Source organism: Gopherus evgoodei, chromosome 1 (genome assembly GCF_007399415.2).
Source record: "Gopherus evgoodei ecotype Sinaloan lineage chromosome 1, rGopEvg1_v1.p, whole genome shotgun sequence".
Taxonomy (NCBI): domain Eukaryota; kingdom Metazoa; phylum Chordata; order Testudines; family Testudinidae; genus Gopherus; species Gopherus evgoodei.
Window position 1 is genome coordinate 137,137,209 of NC_044322.1, and position 16,516 is coordinate 137,153,724.

The 16,516-nt window shown below is 43.4% G+C and overlaps 1 protein-coding gene across 2 annotated transcripts in view; it reads left to right on the top strand.

Annotated features, from left to right (window-relative positions):
• Positions 1-16,516, top strand: part of MOSPD2 (motile sperm domain containing 2) — a 61,223-nt gene that overhangs the window by 237 nt on the left and 44,470 nt on the right. The window contains exons 2-4 of one of the 2 annotated variants that reach the window (XM_030573314.1): positions 205-268; positions 12,296-12,451; positions 14,242-14,328. In XM_030573314.1, coding sequence (XP_030429174.1) covers positions 205-268; positions 12,296-12,451; positions 14,242-14,328 — 307 coding nt within the window. The remainder of the gene's footprint in view (positions 1-204; positions 269-12,295; positions 12,452-14,241; positions 14,329-16,516) is intronic. The other variant, XM_030573322.1, reaches the window with a different exon arrangement.

Below are 16,516 nucleotides of genomic sequence, written 5' to 3' on the forward strand. Positions count from 1 at the left end.
GGGGTGGGGACAGGAAGGACTGGGGAGGGGGACACCTGCAGGGTATGGGGTCGGGACAGTGGAGGGGAACCACTGGAGGGCATGTGGGTTGGAGGACACAAAGGAGTGGGGTGGGGGATCAGTGGAGGGCATGGGGGGCCACTGGGGTATACCTGGGAAAGGGGTGTGGGGGTTTCATACCGGGTTTATCTTCTTGTTTCTCAGCAGCAGGACAAGGCTGCCTTAATCAGCGAAGCCAGACGGCGCTTTGAGACTGAATATCTGCCAGGTTGGTACCATGCTGGTGGTGATGTCCATCTATTTTAGGGTTTCATATGCTGTCCATCCCCAGCTGCAATGCTGGGGTACTGTTAGGAGAAGTGATTTTTTTTCACATAGATTGCACATCACGTGGTTTGCACTACCCTTAATTATTTTGTAATGCTTGTGTCATTTTGCCATTCTCTTTTCCCCATGCACCCAAGTGAGTTGGTGTCTTGTCCTTCTTCAGGTGAGTTGATATGCAGAGCCCTTCATTTCCCAGATCATGAGGTCTAACACACATCCATGCTGTACACACTTGGTGGTTTCTGTGAAATGAGTTGCTCCTGTTTATTCCATTTTCTACTACCCAGGTGACTGCATCATAAATCATCACTGTAATTGGTGTGCTTCTAGTTGACAGGTTAGAGAGGAGGCCAAGGATAAAATGGACATAATCCTGATTCCACTTTGACTCCTATTATTATTATTATCATTATTATTATTTTATTTATTTATATTATACTAGGACCTAAAAGCCCTAGTCATGAATCAAGACCCTGTTGTGCTATGCACTGTATAAAAAGACAATCCCTGCCCCCAAAGAATTTACACTCTAAATATAAGACCAAACACAATAGATGGTCTTAAAGAGGCCTCTCTGTGTCTGTGTTTATTTCCCCATGTCTACACTGGGGAAATACACAGGGTGACAGCACATTAGTTAACACAACATCAAACAACTCCATTTAGTATTTAGCACTGAGTTATTAGAAAACATGCTATGTATGTTTTCTAACACAGCACTTCTCAACCTATTTACCATTGTGGGCTTCATATGCAGCTCTCTGTGTTGTGTGGGCCGGTACATCCAAACACTATATATACTACCTGTATGTCCCTTAGGAGGCCACATGGGCCTCAGCTGTCTGCTGACCGGGCCTGAAGCAATCTGTGGGTTAGGAACCACTGCTCTAACTTGATCTCAAACATGATGTGGTATTTTGTGTAGATAACATCTGTCCCCGTTCTTCTTAGGAATTTTAATGTAAATCCATGAATAGAAGAACCCAGCAGCATAAGAACTATAATAGTATGTCAGACCAATGGTCTGTCTAGTCCAGTATCCTGTCTCCAACAATGGCTTGAACCTGAGCTACAGGGGGAGCGTACAGAAAAGGGCAGTCAGAATGATCCACCTGTCTTCCCCTTCTCACTACCCTCTGACTTCTGGTAGAGGTTTAGGGTTGTTCCGAGCATGGGGTTGCATTCTCAGCCATCTTAGCTAATAGCCATTGATGAATCTATCCTCCGTGAACTTACCTAGTTTTTTTTTTTTAACACAGTTATCCTTTTGACCATTGCAACATTCCATAGCAATGAGTTCTAGAAGTTAATTGTGCAAAAAAGTATGTCCTCTTGTTTGTATTAAACCTGCTGCCTATTAATTTCACTGGGTGGCAGCTGGTTTTTTTTTTTGTGAGAAAGAGTAAATAATATTTCTCTGTTCACTTTTTCTACACCATTTCTGATTTCGTAGACATCTGTCATATCCTTTTTAGTTCTGTCTTCTCTGAGGAGAACAGCGCTAATCTTTGTAGTCTCTTATGGAAGCTGTTCCATCCCTTCATCTTTGTTGCCCTTCTTGGAATCTGTTCCAGTTACGTTCTATCCTTTTTGAGATGGGGCAACCAGAAGTATTCAAGGTATGCATACACCATGGATTTATAGAGTGCATTATGCTATTTTCAGTGTTCTTTACTATCCCTTCACTAATAGTTGCTAACATTCTGTTAGCCTTTTTGACTGCTATTGCACGTTGAGCTGAAGTTTTCAGAGAACTACCTACAAATGATTCCAGTATCTCTTTTCTTCAGTGTATATATGCAGTAAATTGTGTTAGTTGTACACCCTGGACTCTACCCTTTTAATATAGGCCTCAAACCTTCAAATGCACATGTGCTTTAACTTTACACCCATGAGTAGTCCTATTGAAGTTAAACATGTGAATAAGTGTTTGTGGGGTTTGGGCCATAATAAGAATTCTTGTGACTTGATAGTGAGTGCTTATTGCTTCCTGTGCAGTTCTGTTTTTAAAACAAACAAACAAAAACCTTGAATGCTGCATAACTGGACTAAAATTTAAATTTGGGGCACATTAATCTTGTTTTTTTTGTTACAGTAGAAGTGGAAGGGCAGTTATGGTTAAGTTTGTATAATGGCCAGTATTCAAACTCCCTGTCGTCAGTAATTATGAAAGATTGTAACTTTCATCTTTTCGGGCTGCAATATTTTAAGCTTTGCCTGAAGGTGAATTTTTCTTTACTAATTTGGGAGGGCAGGAGAGGGGATGCTGTCATTGAACTCAGTGATTTTTGAGTTCAGGGGGACTGGAAGGTGGATATATATTTCCCGCTATGCAAAAGAAATACATTTTGCCACTTTTTAAACTGCCCAAGCTGCTGCAGTACTTATAATGAAAAATTGAACTGTGTCATGAAAATATTCCTGATTTAAGAGCAGAACTTTTGAATTTCTAATTATATCTTTTCAGCCAACAGCTCTCACTAATAGATTATATTTTATTTGGTAAAACCTCTGCGTATATGTACCTTCAGTATATTTTTCTCTGCACAGCTGTTTTAACCATGCACTTGTGCATAGTCAGCCTTCCTTAGCTACAAGTTTTGTGAATTTGTTTAAAAAACACGTGATGTAGAATGTACTATATGAACACAGCATGCAATATTTACAAAGCTTTCTAGCTCAATCAAACCAAAACCGAATTTCATCATAACACCTCTCTTCCTTTCTAGGGTTCAGTCCTCTCTCTTTTTATTAGCTATGGAGCTGTTTTAAAATAAATAACAAACATCATTGTCACTTTAATAGCAAAAATTTTTATTCCACTCATTTTATATTCTAAAATGTCTTTGCCTCTATTATATACTGCTCGAGTGCTGATAGAATTTTTAAAATATGTACCATGGAGCAGAAGGAACTTACCATACCATATGAAATCTCTATGTAAGTAAAGATGACCTTGTCAGTTCCATAACGGAACTGTGAGACATTAGGGTTGTTGTTTGGATTATAAAGCCTCTTGAATATTGTCCTGTTCCGATAAGAAACAGTTCCTTCCCCCCCCATATTCGTATCAGGAAAGGAGGATTACTCTTTCAGTGTGATATTATCATGAGACCATAGCCATGTTAGGATGGTCGTGGTGGTTATCTAATGCTGATTTGGTCCTTTCACAATCTCTGTTGAGAAGTAGTGTTTTCTTGGAACAGGGAGAAGCCTCCCTGATCATAGCTAGAGAAGTCTGTGGAATTTCCATGGGCTATTAGCCACAAAAGCTGTGTTGGGTTGGCTAAAACCCTTAAAGAAGCAGCTTATACCATTGCTACTGGAATACAAATAGCTGATATACTACAGTACTTGGAATTCCTTTAGAAATATCTTCTCCATAAGCCCCTTTTCTGGTCATGTTCCAGAGTTTTTTCTTTAGTTCTATTTTTTCCCATGAAAGCAGGATTATGATTTCTTCAGTTAATTTTCCCCAAGGTTGTAATTCTTTGTTTGTGGCATCATAATCCTTCATGCAGTAATCAAATGCAGTGTGAAAAAATGAGGATTTTGGCTTCAGAGAGGAATAATAAGCAGCAGAACCAGAAAAGTTGTTAGGAACATAGAACATGTTATACTTTCCTCTTCCCCTTATCTGAGAAAATGTGAGGAACTCTGAGTGAGATATACCTGTGAACACCTGAAACAAACACGGACAGCTCTGTTATAAAGGAAGAAAACACTGCTTGATATCTATTTCTGTTAAACTGTCTTAAATGTGGGCACCAGCAGTGCAGGAGGTAGCTTGAGAGGTGTGGGCTGCTGCTGTGTTCAGAGTGTCCACTAAACTTGCTTGGAATATTATAGTTACAAAATGAAAAAATGGTCTACTTCCCATTTACAGAGGGGCTAGGAGAGGTAAAAGCTAGTCATTGTGTGATATTGTTAAATTCTCAGCATATTTGAGTATGAGAGAACTGCAACTCTAACTGTTTCACTGCTTTCTTTAATTACACAAGTAAGTCGGTGTCTTTGATTATACTGGGGAGAGTTTTTTGCCCCACAACACTAAGGGCTTGTCTACATCAGAAAGTTGCAGCGCTGGTGAGGGAGTTACAGCGCTGCAACTTTGAAGGTGTACACATCTGCAGGGCACCACCAGCGCTGCAACTCCCTGTTTGCAGCGCTGGCCGTACTCCCGTTTTGTCTCGGGTGTAGAGGATCCAGCGCTGGTGATCCAGCGCTGGTAATCCAATGTAGACAGTTACCAGCGCTTTTCTTGACCTCCGTGGAAGGAGGAAGCCTCTGGTAATCAAGCTGGTTTCCTTTCCCGGTTTGCTCTCTCGGTCCCGGAGCCACCCAGCAAACCGCAGGGAAGGAGACCTGCTTGCTCGGGGTTCCGGGACCGAGAGAGCAAACCGGGAAAGGAGACCAGCTTCGCCGCGGTTTGCTCTCGCGTTCCCGGAGCCACCCAGCAAACCGCAGGGAAGGAGACCTGCTTGCTCGGGGTTCCGGGACCGAGAGAGCAAACCGGGAACGCCGCGGTTTGCTCTCTCGGTCCCGGAGCCACCCAGCAAACCGCAGGGAAGGAGACCTGCTTGCTCGGGGTTCCGGGACCGAGAGAGCAAACCGCGGCGAAGCTGGTTTCCTTTCCCGGTTTGCTCTCTCGGTCCCGGAACCCCGAGCAAGCAGGTCTCCTTCCCTGCGGTTTGCTGGCTGGCTCCGGGACCGAGAGAGCAAACCGCGGGGAAGCTGGTTTCCTTTCCCGGTTTGCTCTCTCGTCCCGGAACCCCCCTTGAAGCCGCCCAACAGCGCTGCAGTGTGGCCACATCTAACACCACTTGCAGCGCTGGTTGCTGTAAGTGTGGCCACTCTGCAGCGCTGGCCCTATACAGCTGTACTAATACAGCTGTAACAACCAGCGCTGCAAAATTTTAGATGTAGACATGGCCAAAGTTACCATACCATAATGCAGAATTAATGATCTCTGTGTTGTCTCAGCTGAGAAAGCAGACTAAAATTGAGGTGTCAGTGTCACGAATATGATTACTAATGTTGTAATGTGATGTTATATGGTTGTAGTGTTGTTTTTTGTTACGATATGAAAAGTTGGAGAGCCTTTGAAATTAGTTTAGTGAAAACATTTAAACCTATATTGGCTGATATTCAAGCTTTCTTTCACATTCCATTAAAAAAAGGAGTAAAGTAAAAATATATATTCCTTGTCTGCTTACCTTTAAAGAATTTAAATATGAAATGTAATCTATATTAATTGGTATATCTAACTACAAAGACTAAGGTCAGGTCTATACTACCACTTACTTCGGTATAACTAACATGGCTCTAGGTTGTGGAAAAAGCCACGCCCCTGAGCGATACAAGTGACACCGACCTAAGCACCTGTGTGGACTGAGCTATGTTGGCGGTGGAGCTCCCACCGGCATAACTATCGCCTCTCACAGAGGTGGATTCATTATGCTGACAGGAGAGCACTCTCCTGTTGGCATAGAGCGTCTTCACCAGACGTGCTGCCACAGCACAGCTGCATCGGTGAAGCCACAGCGATGTAGTGCTTCTAGTGTAGACTAGCCCTTCATCACATAGTTTTTGAACCATCTTAGATCTAAAGAATAATCAGACAGAGTATACTGCTGTGTTGATAATTTGCAGTGTAGGTGTTAGGAATCAAATTCACCATTTGAGAAATTTTTCAAAGTTTTTAAAAGGCTGGTTCATCGATGTGGTTAAAGTAACCAGCTATTTCATAACTAGATATAGTTTGAGAAACAATACAAAACATAAGGCATCATATAAATATAGGATAATTTCGCTCTCATTTCCCCAAAAAAGGGTACTTGCATGAGAGTGCCTTTTTGTTCATGTCCATGAAGCAATCTGGAAGGAAGATTAGGCAAATGTGAGTTATCTGATCTGGAAAACATATGTTTTCATGTTCACTATCATCTGAGTTTTTCTTACATTTTTTGCAACATTGATATATTTTTATCTTCTGTCTTCTCTGTTTGAGTTAAAGGAAACAGTCTGTGCCTATGACCAAAAATATATATTCTAGTATCAAAATGCTCTGTATTTAAATATTGGAAATATGCTTTTAAAAGTTCCTTTTGCTCAGCTTGAAGGATTAGTGGCTGCTATTTGAGCAGTACTGATATGCAAGATTGTGGCAGTGCAGGTTGGTCCATTGGGGTGGTGAGACAGAAACAATGAGAACAAGATTATTTGCCAGTAAATAGCAATATCTTCTGTCAATCAGTCTTACTTTTCCTCTTCTTTTTTTTCTTTCTTTGCTAGTACTTTTCACTGCTTAGGAAATTTCTACAACTGGCCTTATGGCTTTGTGTTGCTACTATTAGTGTTCCTTTCCTCATGTAAGTAGTGTGATCCTGAAAGACTAATACAAATTGTTTTAATGATAGCTTAATCATTCCCATGCAAAGTCTCTAGTAATAAATGAGGGAGGGGAATTGACGAAAACATATTAGATGAATTGATAATTCAAATAGAATTACATATATGTTTTTCCTTTGGTATCAGTGCATTTTCAAATACAATTTTGTAACATTAGTTTTTGAGATTTTTCCATATGTAGTTTTCTTGCTACACACAACTCATTTCAAATGTAAGATTTGTTCCTGTCCTCATTTAAGGCAATGGCAAATCTGTAGTTGTATTTAATATGAGTAGGATCAGACCCTTCATGTTTTGAATTCTGTGTGCTGAGAGAACCATGATTTACATATATGGGAAGGGCTCACGGAGGCTAGTGCTGTGTCTTTTTAAAAAAAAAACAAAAAAACAGCCCAACACTCCTTAAAGGCAAATGTGTTGCTTCCCTGTTCACGTCTGTTCAGGTTCTGAAAAACGTGTTTTTCCAGGCTCTGACTCAACAAGCTGAAAAATGAAATATTTACATTTGTATCAGTGCGGATAATGAAAGAATAAGGCCTTGTCTAGATTGCAAAGTTTTGTCAGCAAAAGCTGGGTTTTGCTGACAAAATAGGGGAGGTTTACACACTACAAAGCTGTTTTTTGCAGCAAAATAGAACAGCCTCAATGAGCAGCATAAAGCTTTTTGTGGCAAAGTTAAAGTGACAGAGCAGCAGTGTAGACACTACTGTTTGTTTTGCTGACATAACTATCTTACACCAGTATCCCACAATGCCTGCTGTGACCACTCTGCTCACTGTTTTGATCTCTTCTGCTCTGCAGCCATGCACCTCTCCTCTTTCAAAGCTCCAGGAAGTATCTGACAGCTGAGTGTGCTGCTCCATTTAGGAAACAAAGAGCAAATCATTAATGTTAAATGCTTCTGTTCTGCCCTGCACTAGAAATACAGGCTGAGAGTTGGGGCAGGGAGAGACTTCTGTGCTGCTTTGACATTCCTCAGCAGGGCAAGCTCACAGAGTGGCTCAGGATGCTGCTCCCTGCAGCTGAGGAGGCTGTGGGAGAGGTCTGATGGAATTACAGAACCACAGGCAGGCAGAGCAGGCTGCTCTGGGACAGATTGTTGTGTCTAAAGCCCCTTTCAGAATGCGGCCATGCAAGCATGGGCCGGAGGACTCAGGAGGAGCAGGGGCAGCCAGTAGCCGGAGAGAAGCGGTGTTTTTCCCTTCGAAGCCCGCTAGAGAGAAGCGGTGCTTTGAAGGAGAAAGCGCCGCTTCTCTCCGGCTGCTGGCTGCACGGCTGCCCCTGCTGCTCCTCAGTCCTCCTGGCCGTGGAGGAAAAGGGGCAGCCAGCGGCCAGAGAGAAGCGATGCTTTCCCCTTCAAAGCCCACCCACATCCTAACTCCCTCCCAGACCCTGCACCCCCAGCCCTGAGACCCAGGGATAAGCTAGGGCACGTTCCCACCACAGTACAGTGTATAATGCCTTTTGTCTGCCCCCAAAAAATTTCCTTGAAACCTAACCCCCTTCATTCCCATTAAATCTTATGGGAAAATTGGATTCGTTTAACATTGTTTCTCTTAAAATTGCATTTTTCAGGAACATAACTACAATGTTAAGCAGGCCTGCACAACATATGGCTTACTGTGCGGCCTGCGGGGGGATGAGTAGGTGGGCTCACTGTGCCGCCTGCATAGGGTGAGTAGACAAACCAGTGGCTGGCCGGGTGGCTGGCCAGCGGGTAGATGGGGTGGTGCAGGGGCCAGTGTCAGACTGTACTCTGGAGAGTGAGGGTGAGCCAGTGGCAGGAGGCGGGGGCAGCGGCAGAAGGTAAGAGGCCAGGCAAGTGAGCTGGCGGTGGAGGAAGGGGGCTGAGGAGGCGAGCAGGGGGCAGGCGAGCCGGCAGCAGGGGAAGGGGGGGCTGAGGAGGCAAGCGGGTAGGGGGGCAGTGTTGGGGGTGCAATTGGGAGAGGGAGGTTTTTCTGTTACACAGGCAGCTGAAGAGGTGGGGGGGGCAGGTGAGCCGGCGGTGGGGGAGGGGTGGCTGAGAAGGCAGGAGGGCAGCGGTGGAGGGGCACAATTGGGAGAGGGAAATGGCAGAATGCCCACGACAATCCTAAATGTTCAAGTAACTGCCCCAGGGTGGTAAAGAAAACTGGGTCATTAAGGCTTGACAGCCTCTGGGAAGAATCACTGCTAATCCCAGGACCAGACAGGCTGCTGTGTTTGGATCAGGGGTTCATGTGCCTGTCGTCACTGCAGCAACTGCTTCCATGGAAAAGCCACTTTAGGAGGACCCTTAAATGTATATTTAGCTTGTTTCTATCTCGCAGTCAGAAGAAGCTGGCCCCATGTGCACACACCCAGCTCTCTGGACTCAATCCCACCACACTTTGGGAACCTGTGCAGTCGAGTCGGTCTCCAGCAGTGCAAAGGCAAAGTGAGGACAGGATCAAATCACCACTTAACCTTTTCTTTGATAACCTAAATAGATTGAGCTTCTCAAGTCTCTCACTATGTGGTTTGTTTTCCTGTCCTTAAATCATTCTTATGGTTCTTCTCTAAACCCTCTACAATTTTTCAACATCCTCCTTAAAGTATGGACACTGGAACTAGACACAATACTCCAGTAGCAGATTCATTGGTATTGTAGTTAAAGGTAATATAATCTCCTTATCCATTGTTAGCTGTTGGCCAGCACACCATCCCTGCACCAAGCGCATAGGTGGGCAACTATGGCCTGTGGGCCGCATCCGGCCCACGGGACCGTCTTGCCCAGCCCCTGAGCGCCTGACTGGGCAGCTAGCCCCCAGCCCCTCCTCCACTGTTCCCTCTCCCCTGCAGCCATGCCGCCATGCAGACAGTGCTCTGGGCGGCGGTTCTGTGCGTTTATGTGAGGCAGCACGGCAGTGTGTCTAGGTCCGGCCAGGAGGCGCGGCTTCAGACATGCTGCTCTGAGCAGCATGGTAAGGGGGCCGGGCGGTTGTATAAGGGACGGGGGGTCTTGGAGGGCAGTCAGGGGACAGGGAGCAGGGGGCAGTTGGATGGGACAGAGATTTGGCAGGGGGCAGGAGACGGGGAATGGGGGATTGGATATGGGTGGGGCCCCAGGGGCCCATCGGGGACGGGAGTGTGGATAGGGCAGGGCAGTCGGGGCAGGGAGCGGGGGGGTGAAATGGGGGGGCAGGGTCCCGGGGGGCGCGCGGGGGTAGTCCTGGAAGTGGGCGGTCAGGGGGCAAGGAACGAGGGGAGGGTTGGGGGGGAGGGTTTCTGAGGGGGGCACTCAGGGGGCAGGAAGTGGAAAGGGTTGGATAGGGGGCGGGGGCCAGACTGTTTGGATGGCACAGCCTTCTCTACCCGGCCCTCCATACAGTTTCGCACCCTGATGTGGCCCTCGGGCTAAAAAGTTTGCCACCCCTGACCTAGTGCCTTAATCTCTGCAGGCCCAAGATGGGGGGAAGGTCCTGATCCTGGTGAAGCAGAGCAGAGACCTGGGCTAGGACTGTGAGGAGCAGGAAAAGGAGGAGGATGGGGCCCTGCCTTCGAGGGAGGTGATCCTGTTGCGAAATGGCTTCTGCTTGGGGATGTCCCCCTTCCCTGGCTGATAAGTGAGTGAGCAGGTTTTGACAGTGGGGCTGCAAGGGGCTCCCTGCACAGCCCTGGGGCCAAAGACAGCAGTGTGGTCTTCCCTCCCAGCCAGGTGATCCTGGCTTTGTCCCACCAAGTTTGTGGTCTTCTCCCATTTTACTTTGTGCCTGCAGGAATTGGGTGTCACTGCCTGCAGGGAACCCCCTGCAGTACCCACTGTCCCAGTGCTGCTCACTCACTCATGGTTGGGAGTGTGGGAGTCATTCTGCAACAGGGTGGCCTCCTCTGTAGCTGTGGTTTGCCCTCCCTTTAATCCTGGGGGGATGGGGTGGGGTGTCGCTGCTCTGTTATGGTCTCAGCTTTTTCTGCATTTTGCACCTGCAGGGACTGGATGTCATTAAAGAATTGTCTGACCCCTCCCCCCGCCTTGATTTCCCCCAACTCTGAAAATTCAAGTAGATAAAAATAAAGTAAACAAAGCCCCAAAATTTCATTCAACTGAGAAAATTAAAATAAATAAAAATTGATATTATCCATTAAAATAACAAAAACAAATATTGAGTTCTGCCAAGCCTAAATATAACTAGGGTACATAGCTTGTCTAGCAAGAATATTTAACAACTGTGTAGTTTATGGTAATTCTCAGTGGTTAAAAATTTGAGTTAAAAGGAGCATGTTCTCACGGACAGTAGTGTACTTGATCTCAAAAAGTAAATGTCACAAGACCGAGACTCTCTCCTTATCACTTCAGCAAAAATTTAGAGGAACTTAGTGTGAGTTGTACAAATAACCATGCTAAAAAACCATGCTAATCCTTTTCTTTTTTTATATATTGTCCATGCCACAAAATTACTTATGCATTAGCAGAGTGGACATAAATTAATGTCTACTTGAGACATTCAGCAAATATTAATCCATTTATTTGTTTCATTACTTCTGTTGAACAGTGGCTGACAATAAGGTTAAACCATATTATCTGGATACTTTCCCATACCCTTTAATTTTTTTTGTGGGGTATCCAGATAATATGCTTTTTGTTTTGAGGTGCAATTCCATGTTGCAAAATAAATTTTCTTTCCTACTTTCATTTTAAACCATTTTTATGGAGGTCAGCATTGATCTAAAAACTGAACCTTCTCATCTGAACAAGTCAGCAATAATATCCCCAGGTCATTTTCAAAGGTAGTTGTCTAAAGTTAAGCACCAAAACCCAAAATTAGGCACCTAAATCAATAATCTGATTTTCATAGGCATGAAACACTCCAGCTCCCATTTGACCTTAAAATAATTCCAATAAAATGTCTACCAGTTTATGGTTTCTTGTGTAGGAAGGTTTGTGATGTTTTTTGTAATCTAAACGAAAAATTACATATAATGGGAAAATAAGATAAATGTATAACCAATAGGCACAGTGAAATGTTTTTTGAGATGTAGCACTTAATTTTGTTTTATATGATGGCGTAGAGCACAGCTGGGAATGGTAGTCAGTTTTTATATATTATGCTATTTCTTGAGGGATCATAAATGCCTATAATAAACTAATTTGGAAAATCCAGGCATCAACTGATGTGTGCGTGCACTTGCAAACTTTTGAGACTTCCAGACCTTTTAGGCTTAGTATTCTGTTAAAAACAAGTCAGTCTTTCTGTGTGTTTCCGAGGAAAAAGATTGGAAGAAAATTATCTGCTTGTCATGCAGATACAATTATTTTTGTCCATTTTTTTATTTTGATTTAAAGAAAAATACTTGCATAATGCATGTTTTTCCAACCTCATTCTGTCAGTTTCTTAATAAATTCCACTTTTTAATGTAGTCAATAAACATTTTCAATAGCTTATTTTATTCCATGCTTGCTTAAATGTGCTGAAATCTTGAGATCTTTGTATTCCCAGGCAGACTGCTGCCATAAAACTTGCCTAGTTTCGATTTTGTAATATTTCTGTAGCAAGTGCTGTATGTTTACAATACTAAAAATTTCCATTTTTTAAATTAGATAAATCAGATAAATATGATTCCAGAGATGTGGAAAGATTGCAGCAAGATGATAATTGGATTGAAAATTATTTGATTTGGCGTCATGATGTTATGGATGATACACTGAAGATGATTGATGAAAGCTTTCAGTGGAGGAAAGAATACATGGTCAATGGTGAGATGTCATTTACTGCTAATTAATATGTTGATAATGTATGTCAGTTTCTCACTGAATTATACCTAAGGCCCTATATACAGTTTCATTAAGTACCAATGCAAATGACTATATAAATTCTTCTTTGTCAAGTTGACATATCAATCACTAGTTGTGCTTTATAATTTGGTGTGGCTGAGTTGTGGGCAGTGGAGTTATGCAATAGCTTACTGGGTCAAAGATAATTTGGGATTTGAAAGGGTTGGGGAGTTTTCTGGACTTCAGTTCTTTGTGTGTTCTCAGATGCAGACCACTACAGGAATAAAAGTTCCGCTCTTCTGGTCTGAAAATTAGTCAGGAGAAAGTGGTCCGTAGCTGGGAAGACACATGTTCTGCAGGGGTCATAAGCTAATAAATGATTAGCTCCTCTACTACTGAGAGGAAAGCAGAATCTTTTCAGTTTAGTAAAACTAATTAAACCTGTGAAATGCGATCATTGCAGTTATTACTGTGGAGCCCATGGACACTAATCAAAATAGGGTCCCATTGTGCTTTTTGCTGCACACGTGCGCGCGCGCACACACAGTGTGAGTGCCTGCCCCAGATAGCATACAGTGTAAATCGGGAGTCTCAAACTCAAACGATCACGAGGGCCACATGAAGACTAGTACATTGACCCGAGGGCTGCATTACTGACACCTCCTCCCTGCTGCCCTTGGCACCACCCCTACTCCACCCCTTCCATGAAGTCTTACCCCTGCCCCGCCTCTTCCAACCCCTTCCCCGAAATCCCCACCCCAACTCCGCCCCCTCTCTGCCCCAGAGGTGAAGGAGGGGTGTGCAGTGTGGCAGGAGCTCAGGGCAGGGAGTTGGGGTGTGGGGTGCAGGAGGGAATAGGGTACGGCAGGGAGTCAGGGCAGGGGATAGGGGTACGGCAGGGGGCTCAGGGCAGCGGGTTGGGGTGCAGGAGGAGTGTGGCGGGGGTCGGGATGCAGGATGTGGCAAAGGGCTCAGGGCAGGGGGTTCAACTGTAGGAGGGGTTCGGGCGGCAGACTCTGGCCTGGTGCGCACCGGGGGCGGGGTAGGCTGTCGGCCTGCCGTACCCCTGCGCCACTCCGGGAAGTGGCTGAAACGTGAGGGAGCAGGGGCACAGAGGTGTGTGGTGCTGTTGCTACAGGCACCGCCCCCAGCATTGCCCGTTGGCTGGGAATGGGGAACCGTGGCCAATGGAAACTGCTGGGAGCGGTGCCTGCAGAAGCAGCAACAACACACTCCTGTGCCTCTTCTCCCCTAGGTTCCATCCGCTTCCCGGAGCAGCGCCGGGGCAGAGCAGGCAGGCAAGGAGCTTGCTCTGCCCCCAGTGCGTGTCGGGTCAGAACCGCTCTAGGTAAACACTGGGGAAGGCAAGGGGGCCACAAGGAGCTCTCGGGCCGCATGTGGCCCACGGCCCGCGTGTTTGAGACCCCTGGTCTAAATGAAGAAAAGTCGCAACAAGTGGGTATAACAGAGCGGGAATGCAGGAGGGAGGCCAACGCTAACAAAATTTGTAGTTTTTTTCCTCCAGCCATCTATATCTACTTTGTTTTCCTCTCTCTTCCTATGTAGATGCTAACCTTTTTCTAGAATAGTTTAAAACAAAAAAGAGGAAAAAATATTAGTTTGCAAATAGGCTTATCCCTCCATTTTACAATTCATTTACTCTCACATATGAAGATTATTTTGAATATGAAGTTTCTTATTGTTTTACGATTAAATGGTATTTTGTAGTGACTTTTAAACTTTTAAAAATAATCCTTTTGTTTGCTTTGCAGATTTGTCTGAATCTGCCCTTCCAAAATGGTTATTTGAAAATGGTGCTCTTTATCTGCATGGATATGATAAAGAGGGCTACAAGTTATGTAAGTTACATGCACACTTGTTTTTTTTCAGTTATCTATCAGTGTTATCTATCTATCAGTGTTATGAACATATATATATATAATGTTCATATTGGAGACTGCTAAAATGCTGGAAATAATTACTTATCAGGAACTACCTTTGTGGAAATAAATGAGGAAATCAAGTGAATTTTCAATGCATATCTGACAAACAGATCATGAGCAAATGGTTACATTGCATTTTTCATCATGTATTAAGACCTTTAGCCATGCTAGTTGAGTCCAAGAGTCTTTTACTAGAGAGGAAAAATCTTTAGTATTTATATTTTGTAGCTTGAAATTTAGCTTTCTCATCGTAGCATTCGTGATCCCGAAAAGCTCATTGTTAAGGTTAAATTCAGTTTTCCTTCAAAAACTTTACCTCCCATCCCAGTTTTGTAATGCAGTTTTAAAGTATGCTATTATGTTTCAATCTCTTGTGCTGCAAATATATAGCCATCTACAGGACAGCATGTTGTCATTGCAGTCAGCTGGTACAGCTGTAACACACCATGCTTACACATACTTGAATTGGTGCACAAGTTTTCACATCAATGTTTGAATTGAACTTGTTCTGAGAAAGGCCTTGGCCCTCCATTGCTGTGTACTACCCCTGTGTAGTAACAGTACAGGCAACAAGCACTGGTATTGCCGATGCAATGGTGTAATCAGTTTTCCCTGTTTAATCCTCCAGTTCTCCTGACCATCTTTCCAGGTTACCTTTAACAGCCCAGAGAACTGTCTCTGTCATATGGCAAAACCCTTGGTTACCAGCTGCATGCAGCCCAAGAATGCTCAAAGTACTGTAGTATCCACTCAGGTCTCAGATTTGTCTACCTCCTCCTGCTTCCCCTTCCCCAATCTCATTGACCGTAGCAGCACTTAAAGAGGTATGAACCACCCCTCCTCAACTTGTTTTAAAATAATAAAATAGAGAATGAGGCGGGCGGGGAGGGGAAACAATTGTTTGTGCTTAATAATAGCACTTAAATGATCCCAGTTACCCATTGAAAAAAGTCAGATTGCAAAGATGTGTGAGATCCCTTTTTTGCTCCTATTGTTGTATGTTTGGAAACAATTTTCTATTTATTTAGGTTAGGATGGCTGTATCTTTGCAGTGGAAAAAGATAGAGACTTCATTTAAATGAAAATATAGAATTTTCAAAGTGTAGACTATAGCAAAAAAATTCAGTGAGACCTGATTGAAAATAGCAGATGAGCTTTTCTTGTCTCCTCTCTCCCATATGTGTTGGGGATATTTTGCAGGGTCAGTTTATTTCAGAAGTGTATATGTGTCTATGTAAATGTAATTCTAAAAATCTGCTTCACCTTTCTATTCCTGCCAGAGTTACCTAATGATAACAGACAGTGAGAACGTGGGATTTTATTACTCTGTGCCTCCCACAGAACTCCAACTTCCCCCAAAAAAGGTGTCCAATGAGCATGCTCAGAAAGTATTTTGTAGTTAGTTAGGCTTTATTTTCCCCCAAATCAAATATAGACACTAGTTCTTACTAAGTGTTCTAAGGTGGATTGATTTAAATCATCCGTTTTAATCAGCTTTTCCATTTGTACTTCAGTTATTTTCTAAAGAAAGCTGCTTCTCATTGATTATCACATATTGATTTACAATTAAATAAAGCCATTACACTAGATTTGGTGCACCTTTTTGCTACCTAGCAGGTACCCTATAAGTATGTACATTTATTTAAGCAATTTATAGCTTAATATTTTCAGATTCTTATTGTACATTTTCCATATGTTACAAAATGATGCATGATATATTATTTATTTGCTAGATAATTACCTTTTTGCTCATGATTTGTATCAAGTTGTGTTAGGATTGTAACTAGAATTTAAACAAACACAACAGTATATTCATCTTTTATTTAAATGTTTTAAGATATTAGGTTTTAACATATTTTGTGTTAAATTCAGATTTCATTTTAAACAGGTTTATTTTTTGAAAGAAAAACTTCCAATTTAAATTTTTAAAAAAATCATAGGTTTTTATCCACCCGGAAGGGTTCTATCCATGCCAATATGAAAATTTTAAGAACTGTTGGCAGTTTGCCTCAGAGGCGTGAGCCAAGTTTGGGAGTCAAGAATTTCTAATTTTGATGCTTGCACTAAAATGAAAGTTAGAATAGACAGTGCCTGGCAATCTTAA